Source organism: Phodopus roborovskii, unplaced genomic scaffold (genome assembly GCF_943737965.1).
Source record: "Phodopus roborovskii unplaced genomic scaffold, PHOROB, whole genome shotgun sequence".
In the NCBI taxonomy this organism is placed as follows: domain Eukaryota; kingdom Metazoa; phylum Chordata; class Mammalia; order Rodentia; family Cricetidae; genus Phodopus; species Phodopus roborovskii.
Genome location: NW_026126517.1, coordinates 31269937 through 31284885, shown reverse-complemented (window position 1 = coordinate 31284885; position 14949 = coordinate 31269937). Strand labels below are relative to the sequence as shown.

The 14949-nt window shown below is 46.9% G+C and overlaps 1 protein-coding gene across 1 annotated transcript in view; it reads right to left on the bottom strand.

The window, feature by feature from the left end:
- Gldn (gliomedin) overlaps window positions 1-14949 on the bottom strand; it is a 43858-nt gene continuing 28909 nt past the window's right edge. The window contains exons 5-10 of the mRNA XM_051197490.1: window positions 8429-8575; window positions 7366-7485; window positions 6197-6280; window positions 5896-6021; window positions 4792-4942; window positions 1-781 (exon numbers count right to left, since the gene is read on the bottom strand). Coding sequence (XP_051053447.1) covers window positions 301-781; window positions 4792-4942; window positions 5896-6021; window positions 6197-6280; window positions 7366-7485; window positions 8429-8575 — 1109 coding nt within the window. The 3' untranslated portion in view covers window positions 1-300. The remainder of the gene's footprint in view (window positions 782-4791; window positions 4943-5895; window positions 6022-6196; window positions 6281-7365; window positions 7486-8428; window positions 8576-14949) is intronic.

The window sequence follows — 14949 nt, the reverse complement described above, 5'->3', positions numbered from 1 at the left end:
TTTCATTCAAATAGAGGACATTGTTATCAACATGCTCAGATGTTTCATATTACCAATGGGGAAACTAAGGAAGAGTGCCAACTTGCTGAGTTTGAGGAGGAATCATGAGACCTCAGCCATTTCCATTTCCAATTTGTAGCCATCTGAGCAACCTGGTTTGAAGAGGACTCACTGATTGCACAAGTGCCTGTGGCACAGGGTTGTGATCCAAGGACCTGGATATTGTTTACAGACAAGCTTTCTGCTGGGCTGGAACAGCCCAAGAAACATGTGGAGTGTAAGGAAGAAACAGGGGGCAGCCTAGCGCTGGCTTGATGCTGCTGCTGCAAACAACACAGGATAAAGCATCAAGTGGCCATCTTCCCATGAATATAAATGCTGATCCCTCATGTTGTATGATAACATGGCAAGAACAGAGGGGGACATTCTGAGATCAAAGTTCACATCAATCTGTTTCCCTCCTAACAGATCAAAGGCAAATGTGACCCTCGTATCTTTGGTGTCTGTGACGTAGAGGATCCCTTGAGCAATGAAGGCGTTGCCAGCCTTGGATTTAGGGTATGTGGTATTGATGTGTTTCAACACAGAGAATGTCCTCTCATCCAGCTGTGCTACCAGGATGCTTGAGCCATCCACACTTGACCCGTAGATAACCCAGACGCCCTTCTCGTCCACAGCTATGTTGAAGTAAGTCTTGGAGTTTGCAAAGAGGTATTTTCGATCAAAATACAAAGCATTCTCAAGCTTCAGGGTTTGGGGTGTCTCTTTGCCAAATTCAAATCTGAAACGTGTTTTTTAAAAAAAACGAGTTAGATGGGGTAGCTGTGTTGTGAGCACGGTCGTTTGTTAGGCTCCTATAAAACTGAGCAGCAAAAATGCTTTGACTCCAAAATTGAAGTTCAAGGACAAGTTACTGGGGAAAAGGATTTCTATTTTTGTTTCCACAGAAAATGAAAAGCTGTGGATTCCTTCCAGACTAATGTGGTTTGATCAAGCCAGACAGCCTGAAACAGAGTACCAGGTGATCCTACATTCAAAACAGCTGGACAAAGCAGCCTTACAGACTACAGCCAAGATTTTTGCATCTTCTTCGAATCCCCCATGACAGTGCCCCTTACCAGCAGGAAGTAGTTTGGAAAGAACGACGCCCAAATTCCCAAATATTGTCTATGTTTGTTTTCATTTAAATGGACTTGGTTATATAAAATAAATTAAAAAAAACTGAGCGAACAGGACTGGTGGGGTTTGTTGTTTGTTTGTTTTCCTGTTGCTGAGAAGCTCCAGGCAACTTCTCTTGTACTTGCCCTTCAATGGTGTTCTGGGCAGCAAGGATATGAAGGCCAGTCATGAGCCTGTGCTATCAGAAGCAAAGGAGACAGTAGTGTGGTTATGGACAATCCTCAGATTAGCAATGTAGCTGAGGATGGCCTTGAACACCTAATCCTCCTGCCTCCACCCAAGTGCTAGCAGCACCAAAAAGCCTAGGTTTTATAGTGCTGGAGATCAAACTCAGAGCTTCAGACACTCTCTCAACCGAGATACATATCTAGCCTCTAAATTGGGCTTTAAAACTCCCAAAAGATATATATATATATATATATATATATATATATATATATATATATATACACACACACACACACACACACACACACACACACACACAGATATATATATATATCTGTGTGTGTGTGTGTGTGTATACATATACATACATACATATAAATTTTGAATTAAGAGAAAAGTCACCAGCTGACAAAAGATGTAGCAAAGGCTATGAAGACAACCACTGCATGAAATTCCATGTCCCTTAGCATCTGGGGTCTGATTTCGCAGGCTCCAAGCCACAATAGTATCAAAAAAGTGAATTATGATTCAAGCACTACCTAATCAGGGTGGGAGTGGTGGGGGTAAGTTTACCTAGGCTATTAGGCTAAAAGAAAACACCAGAGGGCACCATTGAGCAGCAGACTGCAGAAAGCAAGGCTTATGTGACTGTGATAGGCATTTTGAAAGCAGGGCAAACAGAAACAGACTAGAAAACCTGAATTAGGCTGGAAAGCAGCCTGAAAAGAGCCAGTACATGGGAAGGACTCCAGTACCAGCTGGAATACTCTACTGCTCTCTAGCCCCATGGGGGTGGGCGAGGTGTCTCCCCCACAGAAACAGCCCCCTTTGACTCAGTCCTGCCCCTCAAAGGCTTGCAGCTTGATGCAGATCTAGCCTAGGCTTGCAGTGGGTTCCCTACCCAGTCAGCTCACCCAAGGCTGGTGGTGCTACAGGACTATAATGTCAAGTACCTGGGAGGATTGTTAAGTGAAATGCTCCAATGTGACCATTTTTGTCCTGGTTTCAGCTAAATCCATCTTGCATTTCAAGTCACTGCTCCCCAGCCCCTGTCGGGTACATCCTGCTGAGCAGGACATTCTTGTATGCCTTGGGAGGCCCTTTGTTTTACAACATAAACCCACTGAACTGAAACCTTTGAAAAGTTGACCCTCTGCCCACCTCTGGTATGATGTAATTGTGTGTGTGTGTGTTTTTTTTTTTTTTTTTAATAAACCCTATCCTGCCTTGCTCAGGGAGGAGAGTTCTTTGTGTTAGGTGTCACTTCTTGGTCACAAGCCTAAATAAAGAATTCTTATTTGGCCTTATACTTGTTACTTTCTCTAGGGTCTATAACAGCTAAGTTCAAGGTCTTCCTGGCCCACACAGAGAATTTAAGAGCAGCCTAGGCAACTTGGCCAGTCTGTTGTAGATGACCGCTGTGCTCTGAGCTTAGCAGCTGTCTTCTGCATAACCTTGAACCCTTCGACTGGGCTTGTTGACTTTGGACACATTCCTTCCTTGTGGTGACACTTTGTTTATGATCTAACAAGTAAAACTTGTTTGGAGATCAGAGTGCAAAGCTAGCCACACTAGTTAGCCATAGAGGCCAGGCAGTGGTGGCTCATACCTTTAATCCCCAGCTCTTGTGAGACCGAGGCAGATGGATCTCTGTGAGTTCAAGGCCACCCTGGGCTACACGAGATTGAATCTGTCTAAATGAGAAACAGAGCTCACACAAAGGTGATCTCAGCACTTGGGATCCCACGCCTTTAATCCCAGCCCTAGAGAGAAATATAAAGTGGGAGGAGACAGGAGCTCAGTGCAGTCTGAGGAGCAGTGTGGTCTGGAGATGCAGTCTGAGCCCTTTGGTCTGAGCGTTGGTAGAGGTGAGAACTCTCTAGTGGCTGCTTTGCTTTTCTGATCTTCAGGTTTAACCCCAATATCTGTCTCTGGGTTCTTATTAAGAACAATTAGAATTCATGCTATACTTCCTAGGTCATGGGGGATCAGAAGGGTTGCAGAATCCTTGCCTGAGACTGTGGCTATTTGTCTGCAGTTCTGCCCTAGCTGCATGTGCCCTTATGGTCTAAGGAAGTCCGCTGCCTTGGGGCAGGGGTTCTATCTGTGAAGGGTGATGGTCTGACTGTTTGGGGAGTCACTTGAGCTTAAAAGGCATGCCCAATAAGTTCACTGGTTCCCCAAGTTGAGCTTTAGTGGGACCCCCCTTCTGCACACTAGTGCTCTGTAAGGAGGGGGTAGGTTATTTACATTTCCCTAAGGAAAAATCTTTCTCACAATATAAAAAGCAGAAAGGAGAGAGGGGCTCTAGAGTCCGTGGGTTTAACCCATGCTTCTAAAATAAAAACTCCAGATCCAATTTTAGGTGTGTTCTACTAACACCCCATTTTTAAAGAGTCCATTTCTCATTCCTCGGCCTCTACACCAGAACTCCCCCACTCCAACAACTGTGGGCCCAGTAGCCCTGGTAGCCTGATAGCCGAGAGCTAGGGTTAAACAGACACCAGGCACCCATGGGTCTGGTAAGGAATCTGAGCAGGTGAACTCTTTCCTCTTCTACTAGTACCAGAGAGTTTGTTCCAAATGGGTAACCAAGATGACCGGAGAAGAGATGGTAGGAGAGGGAGGCAAGGAGGAACATTTGCTGTCTTGGCTATCCTCCACACCAAACTGGTTGGGCCTGCTTGTAAAAGGTCATTATAGCTGGGTGTGATGACTTCCAACTTTCTGTCATAGATGGAAGGACTAGGGAGGGTCATGGGTCCCTCACCTGAATATCCAATCACTCCTCCCAACCAGTTGTATGCAATTCTGCCCTAATTGCATGTGGTCTTGGGGCCTTGGGGAGGGGCTAGAGGAAGGACTAGGGGAGGGGGCAGCCATCATCCATGCTAGGTGTAGACTTTCTAGTGTGGCTGCTTTAAGGTTACCCATGTTGCTGAGGATAAGCAACTCACCCATTGTTCTGTAAGTAAGCATAATAACTCATTGGCTCCCCAGACTGAACTAGGGCAGAATCACACTTCTGTTTGCCATTGGAACTTCAGAGGAGGGATAGATGTTGTTTATGTCCCTCCCAGGGAAAGAATTTTAACAACATAACTTGTCTCAAGAGAAAGTGAGCCCTCTGATGTCAGAGAATGGCCCCTTGTGCTAGAAGGGCTCCAACTCTGCTCGCTTCCTATCTCAAAGGATGTGAGATGCCACACTCCGTGTCTCCTTCTCCCCACTTCTCATCTTCTCATAGGTCCCCATCAGCAACAGATGCAGACCCCAGGCTCCTTCACCGTATTCTGCCATTTCTTTAGGGAACGAACCCTGATTGGCCTACTTAGATACATAAAGATCTAACACATCTAAACAACTGCAGAAGGCAACACACAATGGGTGCCGTAGGAGACCCTTAAGGAGTCACTGCAAGGCATGGAGGACCAGGGGGCTCACCTCACTATAGTGTTGGAGCCCCCCTTGTGGTAGTAGAGAGAGTTGTTGTAAACTGCATGCCCACAGCCATGGAAGTAATATGGGAGGCGGATGAGGGTGAAGCTGCTATTGAGAAGAGCTGGCAGGTCTTTGAACTCCTTCACCATGATTCCTGCAGGAGGGAAGGAAGCGGGGGAAGCTGTTACCTTTACCCAGCAGCAACCACAGTCCTACCGTCCCGTGAAAAGCCAGGCTACTGAGAGAACTTGTGTCCTGTCCCACCTGCCACACTCTATGTATGTATAAAAACCAGGCAGCGCAAACCTACCCCGGGAACACACACCTGTACAGCTACTGCTTGTGGCTTCCCACCCTTTGCTGTCCACTAAGATCACTGCTGCTTCTATTAGCATTTCTCTTTTCCTTTGAGGCCCAAACCCTCAGCTTGGGAGATGAAGGCTATTATTGCACTGTTGAGTTAGTGGTGATAAAATCAAGAAGCAGCTCTTAGCTTTTTGTCAGCCAGTATATCCCGTCAGATCCTTCTGGAACAAGGCCACTGTTAATACCACTGGACACTTCAACCACAGCATTTGAGAACAGTACAACTGGGCCTAAGTTCAGACATGGGGGAGACTGTGAGATGGTTCTTTGCCTTCCCTCTTAGGCTCTGTCCAACAAATATGTGAGAAACGTGGCCAGAAGTACTCTCATAGGATGGCATCAAACTCAGAGAGCAATTAGTGCACACAGAATTTGTCAGGCCATATCACCATGAAGACACCGCATCTCAGAGGCAGATGATTAGTACTTTGTGTGGCATAATTTGTCTCTTATATCACTTCCACGTTGTGGTTTGGTTGATAAAACCTGTCATACTATTGGTTTCCTTCCAGCTATCATGTTAAAACTCGATAGTTTACACTATAGCAGTCGTGTCCCTAGGACCGAGCTACAAAGCTGGCAATCAGCACATCCCAAATAGGAAAGTGTTCTTCCTATTTAGTTGTGCTTTCTAAAATAGAGTCTTATATCAATGCTAGTGGGGACCTTGGAACACAGGTATGGGATAAACCTGAAGGTAGGTGTTACAGCACCAGTTGGACCATCTCTGGAGGGAAGTACCTGAAAAATGTTCTGTCACCCAGATGCGCTCATCACTCTTGTTAGCAGACTCTCTTATCCAAGTCCCAAAAGTCTCTCTAACTTTTAGTATACGGGCTGGGTTTCCAATGGAAGCGATCATGGATTCTGTTAGAAGAAGAGGAAGTTACTTACCTAACAATTATGACAGTCAAGGCATCCAGTTATGAATTTCCAAGCAATTCTTGTGTGTGGTGCTGAGGCTTGAATCTAGGTCCTGCCGAGACTGGTGAAGCACACTAGCATGAAGGCACACCCAGCCTAGGGTACCCAGGGTTTGTACCTGTTTGTGGAGAATGGCGTCCATTTACTTTCTCATCCTCTTTCCCCACCAAGGTGTCGTCATTTGGTGCGACACACGCCTCACCTAAAATGGCAACAGTCGAAACAGAAGCTGTCGTCACAATGGGGTTATATTAAAGGTTAATATCTATGACCTCCACTTCCTCACAAAGTCCCAAATATATCTATTATAACATTTCCACCATGCTCCTTGCTTGCTTGATTTTTTAGCAATCCCAAGACGTAAGCTTCCCAGCAGATCCCCTCCGGTATCTGGGTTCATTCCCTGAAAACATCTAGAAAGAACACTATTTCAAACAATGCAATTGTTTGGAAAAAGTCAAAGAGAATCCAGGTCAGGGTCCTCCTGCATATCTGTTGCTGAAATGACAGCTCAAATTATCCCTCCTGGTTTAAGATAGGTAAGTCATTGTGGGTAATCATTCAAGTTTGAAATCTGCTGTAGAAATATTTTCCATTATTGTGATCCTTTGCTTCTAGGGAACTTTTGAACTGAACTGGGCTGGGTAGTTCCTTAGGTGTCTATTTCCCATCTGTAAGCCAGACATAAGGATGCCAGCCTTCTAGGAGAGTCATGGGGATCAGAAGAACTAAGGACAGCACCGTGGCTGGCGATATGATCTCCCACTCACTAAGTGGTGGAGAACTGCAGGTATAGCTAAGACGTGGTGGGCGTGGGGCTCTGGGTTCAGCTTCCCCCAGCACACACACTACTGACAGTGATGGAAATGCTCTAATTACTCCCTGCAGGGAATTAAGCAATTGGACTACTCCACTGTCTTCCAGCATTTCACTCTCTCAGGAGCTTGCCACTGTTAACAGCCTAGCCCTCATGATGCTGCGCTCAGATGACCTAGTGACACCGTGTTCTTCAGTTGTAACTGTAATTAAAAACAAACCAAATAAAACACTGCTCCAGGGATGGGGAGAGGTTTATACGGCCAAGAAGAAAGAATGGCATGGAGGTAAGTGCTGGGAGGGCAGGGAGGGGAGGGGCGGTAGGTCCAGGGCTGGCCTGTCATAGTCCTCATGCCCCTGTTGCAGGGAGGACTCCCATTAGGACAAATTCTCCCTCTTTCAAAGCCTGGCAGTCTGGAAGAGATATCATTAGGGTAAGGAGTGGGTTTCTTGGGGCCAGGGCTCAGTGACCTGGACACTGGTTGTTGAACATGTTTGGCTGCCGTGGGCCTTTGGATCTTCTGGTTCCAGGAGGGCCCGGAGGCCCGGGGGGTCCAGGGGGACCAGGCGGGCCTTGGTCACCTTTGGCACCTAGAGAGAAGGAAGGGGAGAAACTGATATAAAAAAGAGTGACAGTTTCCCATTAGGGAAAGATAAGCTCTGGAGTACCACTGCGTGCATCCCTTCCTAGAAATGGAGCTACCATAGTAGGTCCTGACGACCCATTCTATGCAGGGTCTGTGCCAAGAGTCTTAGCAATCTTCCTTCATTCTTCCAAGTCCCTCAGTGGGGTGGGAATGGGATCTTCCCAGGAGAGTTCTGCTAGGGAGTGGTGGTGTAGGTGACAAGTGACAGAGCAGGATCCCAGCTCCAGTGTCTCTTAGCAGAGCCTGGCCTCGGTTACTGTGGTGCCAGGAGACCCCAGTTCTGATTCTTTAGAACCCTGAAGGTTCTTTTCCTCTCCCTCCTCTTCCTCTACTTCCTCACCTTCCTCCTCCCCCTTGCCCTACTTCACCCCCTTACCCTGCCCCTCCCATTCTCCTTCTTGAGCCAGCTAGAGGGAGCACTTCTGAGTGTAGCGGAACAGCCATGAGCCTAGTTCAACTCTGCCTCCACTCACCTTGTCTTACCAAGCAGTCACACTTGAAGCAACCATGCTGCCTCAGCCTCCCCACGATTGGGATTTCAGGCAGAAGCTACCACACCCTGCCAACCAGGGTAATAGTTAAATTCCTTATGCTGGATACCGGACTCACACTTGTCCACATGGGCAAGCGTACCCCGCTATAGTCCCAACACTCAGGAGGTGGGGGCAGGAGGACAAGGCAAGGTCAGTCTCTGCTACACAGCGGGGTTCCAGGCTAGCCTGGGATACAGAAGACCTTGCCTCAAACAAACCAGGGAAGAAAGCATCCCAGAACATGCTCCGGAGAAGAGGGCCAGAAAGATCAAAGCCATCAGAACAGCCCCTGGATTGGACGAGGCAGGTAGGTCTTTATGCCCTGGTGTCGAGACCCTGCGGCAGGCAGCCTACCTGTGAGAAGCACGTCGTTGGACACATCTCCCTTGTCTCCCTTTTCACCTTTCTGCCCTGGTGGGCCCTCATTTCCAGGAGAGCCCAGTTCACCAGCATCTCCCTTCTCTCCCCTTTCCCCTGGACTTCCTGTGGCTCCAGGTAACCCTGTGGCGGGGGTGGGGGGAGGATGACATATTAACTTGTGCACACAATTCTGGTTCACTCTTTGTAATGACTGTGCATTTGTAGAGCAGTTTTGTAAAACAAAAGAAACCCTTCGCCACCCTTCCAGAGATGCTACTCTATGTAGCCCTGGCTATCCTGGAGCTTGCTCTATAACTCAGCACGTGAACTCATAGAGATCTTCCTGCCTCTGCCTTCCAAGTGCCAGAGTCAAACATGGGCACTACCATGCCTGGCCACAGTTGGCTCATGTCAAGGCTTTTCAATGACAGAGGTTTTCCCCTCAGATTGCATCACGGGGGCTGGGCTTTAGGTCAGTGGTAGAGTACTTTCCTAGCAACGGGGCCCTGGATTCAGTCTCCAGAAACATGAAATCAAAATGCAGTGAAGAAAAAACCACTGGCTACATTCCAACTAATCATGACAAACACCTAGAGCTGGGCTTGGTGGCACACAGAGATGGGAGCTTTAAGATCATCATTGGTTACACAGAGAATCTAAGGCAAGCCTGGGCTACCTGCAACCCTGTCTCAGAAAACAGCAACAACTATTTAAATGAAAAGTGTGAACTCCAGCTATCACTGAGAAGACACAATAGAGAAGGAGGTAAAGAGGGGCAGGTGTCCCTCGCCGGCATGCACGTGCTGTGTCGTGGACTCTACACCTACAGTCAGAAGCAGTACAGTGATGCTGTTGTTGAGCAGGGAGCCATGGTTCCGATGTCAGTCTTCACAGTGGTACTGAGAGCTCAAGGCTCCCGGTCATTCCTGCTCAGGAACACTAGGACTTCCGGCTGAAAAGTCGCAAAAGCCCTTATCTGGGCCCTCTGTGTGAGAAGGCAACCCTTTGTCAGTTTTTTAAATCAGCAGTTTGGCATGTCATCTGAAGGAGACAGAGGACTGGGTGGTTGCCATAGAGTTCCGCCTGCACAATGTGCCAAGTGCTAATGACACCTCCTAAAGATGTTGCACAGCCTACATTCAGCAGCACTCAGGGAAATGGTATGTGCTGCTCACAGCACAGCTTTCTAGCCTTTTATTCTAACTCAAGCGCATGTTTGCGCTGCCATCTCATTTCCCTTCCTTTGTCTTACCTCTTCCTCATATTTCTTTTAATCCCTTCTCAAAAAGGCCATATGGGAAATGGGGAAATGTTCATTTTGTAACATAGCTCTGACGGAGGCAGTATTTAGAGCTATCAGAGTCTTTGTTGAGGGTGTATTTTGCCTGAGAGCTGGGGTGTGTATGACCATTTTTTTTCAGCTTTTGGTACAAGACAATGGGGAATGTTTGTTTGCATGCCGTCTGTCTTTGCTGTGTGTGTGTCTGCCTGCCTGTGTGTCTGTGTGTACACTTGAAGGCCAGATGTTGATATCAGATTTCTTCTATCACTCTTTACCATATTGTTTTTAGTAATAATAATAATAAAATCCCTGGGTATGATGGCACATAACTTCCTTTAATCCTAACACTTAGAAAGCAGAAGCTGGCAACTCTCTGTGAGTTTGAAGCCAGCCTAGTCTACATAGTGAGTTCCAGGCCAACCAGGGCTATGTCTCAAAAACCAAAAAGAAAACAAAAGATTGATTGGGGGTGGGGTAGGTGTGCACGTGCGGATGTCAGAGGACAACCTGCATCAGTCAGTTCTTTCTGTCAACCATGTGGGGCCTGGAAATTGAACTCTGGTCATCAGACTTGTACAGAAAGCTAAAACACATCATTGGCCTCATCATACATTTTGAGATAGGGTATCTTTTCTGAACCTGGAGTTTGATGCTATATTTGGATTATCTCTGGCAGGAGGATCCTCTGGCCTGCCCCTGCCACTCTCTGGCTGGGATTATAGAAATACACCATCACACCTGCTTTTGTTTTTTAACTATCACATGAGACAAAGCATCCTCTGCTCATAATTCACCTTGGCCACCCAGTGGCACCACCCAACTGCCATTCACTATATGCACACCATCTTCTACCTTGATGCAGGTTAGGTCAGAGCTGCCAGCCCTGCACAGTGACACTGTAACATGGTATGACCTGCATCATTTGTCCCACAACTTCTCACTGGCTTTATCCCTACCTAACTCCTGAGGGAGAAATGGCTCTCCCATTGGCTTCTGGAGTCACCCACTCGAAACAGATAGTTCCAGAAAGCCTGTGAGAGCTCCAGGCTGGGGCCGGTTTCACTGTCTTCACATCAGGGGGCTCTGAGGGAGGACAATTTATTTTGGGTAATGCCACCTGTCACTAACCAAAGCAAGGGAGAGGGGCCAGAGGGTGTCATGCAAAACCCAGTCTCAAGCTATGCATTAGAAGGAAGGCATTATTTTTGGTTTTCTTAAAATGATGATCTGAGTTTTAGAGAAGACATTACAATATTAACTCTTAGGCGAGAAAACTATGAGGCAGATGGTTTTGAGGCCCAGAGATGTGAGAGTACCTAGAAGATGCTGGTACATAACTGACGGTATCAAGTTGCTTATTCTTAATTCCAAAGCCATGCGAGAAATTCCCACTCAGCTTCCTCACACAGAGGAAAATAAATTAAGGGCAGAAAGACAACACAACACGCTCTCACTTGTATATGGAGGTGGGGCTGATCCCAAAGGAGTAGGAAGTAGTGTTTGCCAAAACCTGGACAGGGTTGGGGGCACTGGAAAGGGAGTTTGATTTGTGGAGATGGGAATTGACAGAGGATCGATTACACTATAGGAACAAAATAGAGTAACAATAGTTGATGAATTGGAGTGAATTCTTAAAATAGCTCACAAGATGACTTCCCAATATGAAGAAATTATGTAGTCTTTTTGAAACAGAGTCACATGTAATTAAGGCTGTCCTGGAACTCACTGTGTGGTTGAGAGTGGCTGTGAAATCCCAATTCTACTTTCAGGAAGGTGTGTGTGTGTGTGTGTGTGTGTGTGTGAAAGTTGCCCTGATCTGACCATTACATCTTGTTCCAATGTACTGAAACACCACAGTATACCCCATAATATAATTGCAATTATATGTCAATTAAAACATATTAATAGCTTATATGGATTTAATATAAATATTTCATTAAAATGTTATAAAATATGCATTTCAAATAATTTATAAACTACATGTTTTGAAGCTGGATGTGACAGAGTGATGGGAGGATTTCTTTTTTAGCCTTTTGGAAATGTAGCTCAATTGGTAGTGTTTGTTTAGCTTGTGCAAGGCCTTGGGCTCAACCTCCAGCGATATATTAAACATGCCGGGTAGTACATCTCTATAATTCCATTTCCTAGGATGGAGACAGGGGATCAGGAATTCAAGGTCATCCTCAGCTACATAAGGAAGTTGAGACCAGGCTGAGCTAAAGACCTTGCCTTAATGAAATGGAAAAAAGAAATGATGCTGGCTAATGCTGATACAGAATTTATTATGTGCCCAGCCTTAACATTTCATATACACTAACTCATTTTCCCTAAAGCACTGTGAGGTTAAGACGACCAGTATCCCCATTTTAGAAATAGGAATAGTGATCCTGTAACCAGCTCAAGGGCTCACACATGGCCAGTGACGAGCCAGGGCCCACATGGAGCCTCTGGACTCCAAGTCCAGTTCTGTTCTCCGTTTCTGAAGCTGGAGGCTGGGCAGGAAGTTGATTCTCTTGGAGACACAGGTTAAAGTCTTAAGTTCTGCTTCATTGTGTCAATCTTCTCTGCAGCTGCTATGGTTTAGATACAAAGTGTCCCTGAAGGCTTGCTCCATCCACCCCACCCCCACCACAGAGAAGATTGGACCATGAGGGCACCGCTGTCGCCAAAGGTTTAGCACACTGATATATTCAGCACAGAATGGCATTACTGGGGTGCTGGTGGGTAGGAGCTTGGCTGGAGAAAATGACCACTAAGGTCATACCTTTGAAGGGCATTTTGTCCCTCACTGCTTCCTGCACTGACCTCTACTTCCTGGCAGCCACAGGGTAAGGAGATTTCAATTGCCATGCCCTTCTGCCTGTAAGGGGCTCCCTTACACAGGTCCAGAAACAGCCAGCTGCCATGCGTGGAAAACTCTACATTGCAAGCGGAAAGGAACCTTTTCTCCTTCACACTGTTTGTGTTAGGTCTTCTGTCGTAGGGGTCAAGACCAGATGAGTACAAGAGCATGTGTCAGCTCCTGCTCACCCGAGTCCTGCTTCAAAGGCCTTTAGCTCCTAGGTTCATTCCTATCTAGACTGGGTCCCCACCAATCACCAGTACTCAAGGATGGGCTCAGAACCTGCAAACCCAGGGCTTCTAATCTTTCTCCACAATTCCTTCATTGAAACCTGCCCTTTTCTTTCCTTCCTTTCTTCCTTCCTTCCTTTCTTCCTTCCTTCCTTCCTTCCTTCCTTCCTTCCTTCCTTCCTTCCTTTCTTTTTTATTTTTTTGAGGCAGCCTGTCCTGGAACTAGCTCTCACTCCTCCACTGCTGGCCTCAAACTCACAAAGGTCTGCCTGCCTCTGCCTCCCAAGTGCTGGGATTAAAGGCGAAACCTGCCCTTTCCTTAATTCCAAGGTCTCTTGCTTAGTTCTCCCACAGAGCCATCTTCTACACAGGGCCCTAACATGTGCTAAGCTCCTCCCCTGCTTCACATCTTCCCAGTGTTCTTTCTGGATCCCTTTGCTGACCCCTTTCTAGGGGGTCACTAGATGTTGCTGTCTCTCAGAGTTTCACTCCAGACTCCCGTCCTGTCCTGCTCCCTCCCTAAGAGATCATCCCTATACTTGCTCACAATGTCTCGGAGTTCCCTTGGCCTGGACACCAGCATCTCCAAGTCCCCTGAATACCTCAAGGCACCTCAGCTTAGTACATCCCTTGACGTCTTCCCTAAGGCTGAGTTAGACCAGGCTGCCCACCTCAGAGCCCGCAGTCCATCAAGGTGTGGCCAGGCAGGGCAGTCTTTGTACCCCCCTTGACCCTCAGTCTCTCTTTCCACGCCCTATCAGTACCGCTAAAATCCCCTCAAACATCATTCCATTCTGTCAGTTTTTCTTCACCCTTCTCCATCCCCGACTCAGCTCCCTCCCGCTCATAAGTTGGTGCCACAGTGTTCTCCAGGTAGCGGCAAACATGGGATTTGGAAGGTAGATCTGACCCAAGAACCCTCAAGGGCTTCTCACTGCTCCCCGGACACAGAAGGATCCCCATGTGGCCCTGCATTTCTCTTCTCCTAAGCTCTCTTCTGGCTCAGGAATGGTTGAAGACTGAAGGCCTTAGGATCTCCTTCTGGGTGACCTGGACAATGTCTCCCTTGCTCTCAAACCCAGGCTGGCTCAGAACTGAGCAACGGCCCAGCGATCTCTTTTCGAGGGGCCTGATTCTTCAGGTAACCTCAGTCTGTCTCTATCCAGAACATTCCAAGATTGGCTGTATTGCTTCCCATCTCTCCCCATCATAATGCCAGCTTCATGAACGTGCTTGTGGCTCATGGAACAATTTCCTCCAGTTTGACATAGTTTTGCATGATGATCAACTTGACATAAGGGAATTAAAGGCTTTCAAGCCAGGCTTAGAATCAAGGTCCTCCACCCACCCACACTTAAAGAGAGGGTTTCTGGAGTTCCTATTATCTGCTCCAAGACTAGACAGCATCAGAAAAGACATAGGTGCCCTCCTCCACCTGTCTGGGGGCTGGTGTGGGTTATCTGTCTCAGAAATGACTAAGGACTATATCCACTTTCCTTACAAGATCATGACTGCCCCTGGAGCTCATTCAGACTCCAGATAGGATCATTATTAATGTAAGTTAATTTCTGTCTCAGATCCACTCATCCCTTCCCTGTAGGAAAAGGGGGCCATACAGTTTTCTGAATGGGGCTGATCCGTGACTCCCTGCATGTAAGTAACATTAATGCCCTTTCTTCTGTTTGGTGTCCTGGTCAATACTGTTTCAGTGACTGTTCAGAGATAGGAAGGGCTCCCTTTGTCTCTCCAAAGGCTAATCAGGTTAACCACTTCTGAACCAGTGTCCAGATTGGAGCCTGCCACCTAAGCATGTTTCTCATAAGTGAATGAAATGTTCTGTCCTTCTTGTGGTTTCTTGAGGACATGGCTGCTTAATTACACGTCCTCAAGTCCAGGGCTCTGTCCCAAGTCTTTTAGAAAGTGCTTCCTTTCTGTCTGCCCCATATCCACTTCCAACATGGTCCTCCTCACCCCAAGCCTGCTCCTGGAATATTAATTTTCTAGCCTTGATCATAAGTTTGAAGTCTTCCCAGGATACACCAAATGGTTGTATATTTTTGTAGTCATCATTATTCTATGCTGATGAGCATTGGCAGTTATAGTTATTATCCTGCTCTGTAATTCCAGTTGTAATTGCTGGCCTGGTGAGGTCCTAGTTGCC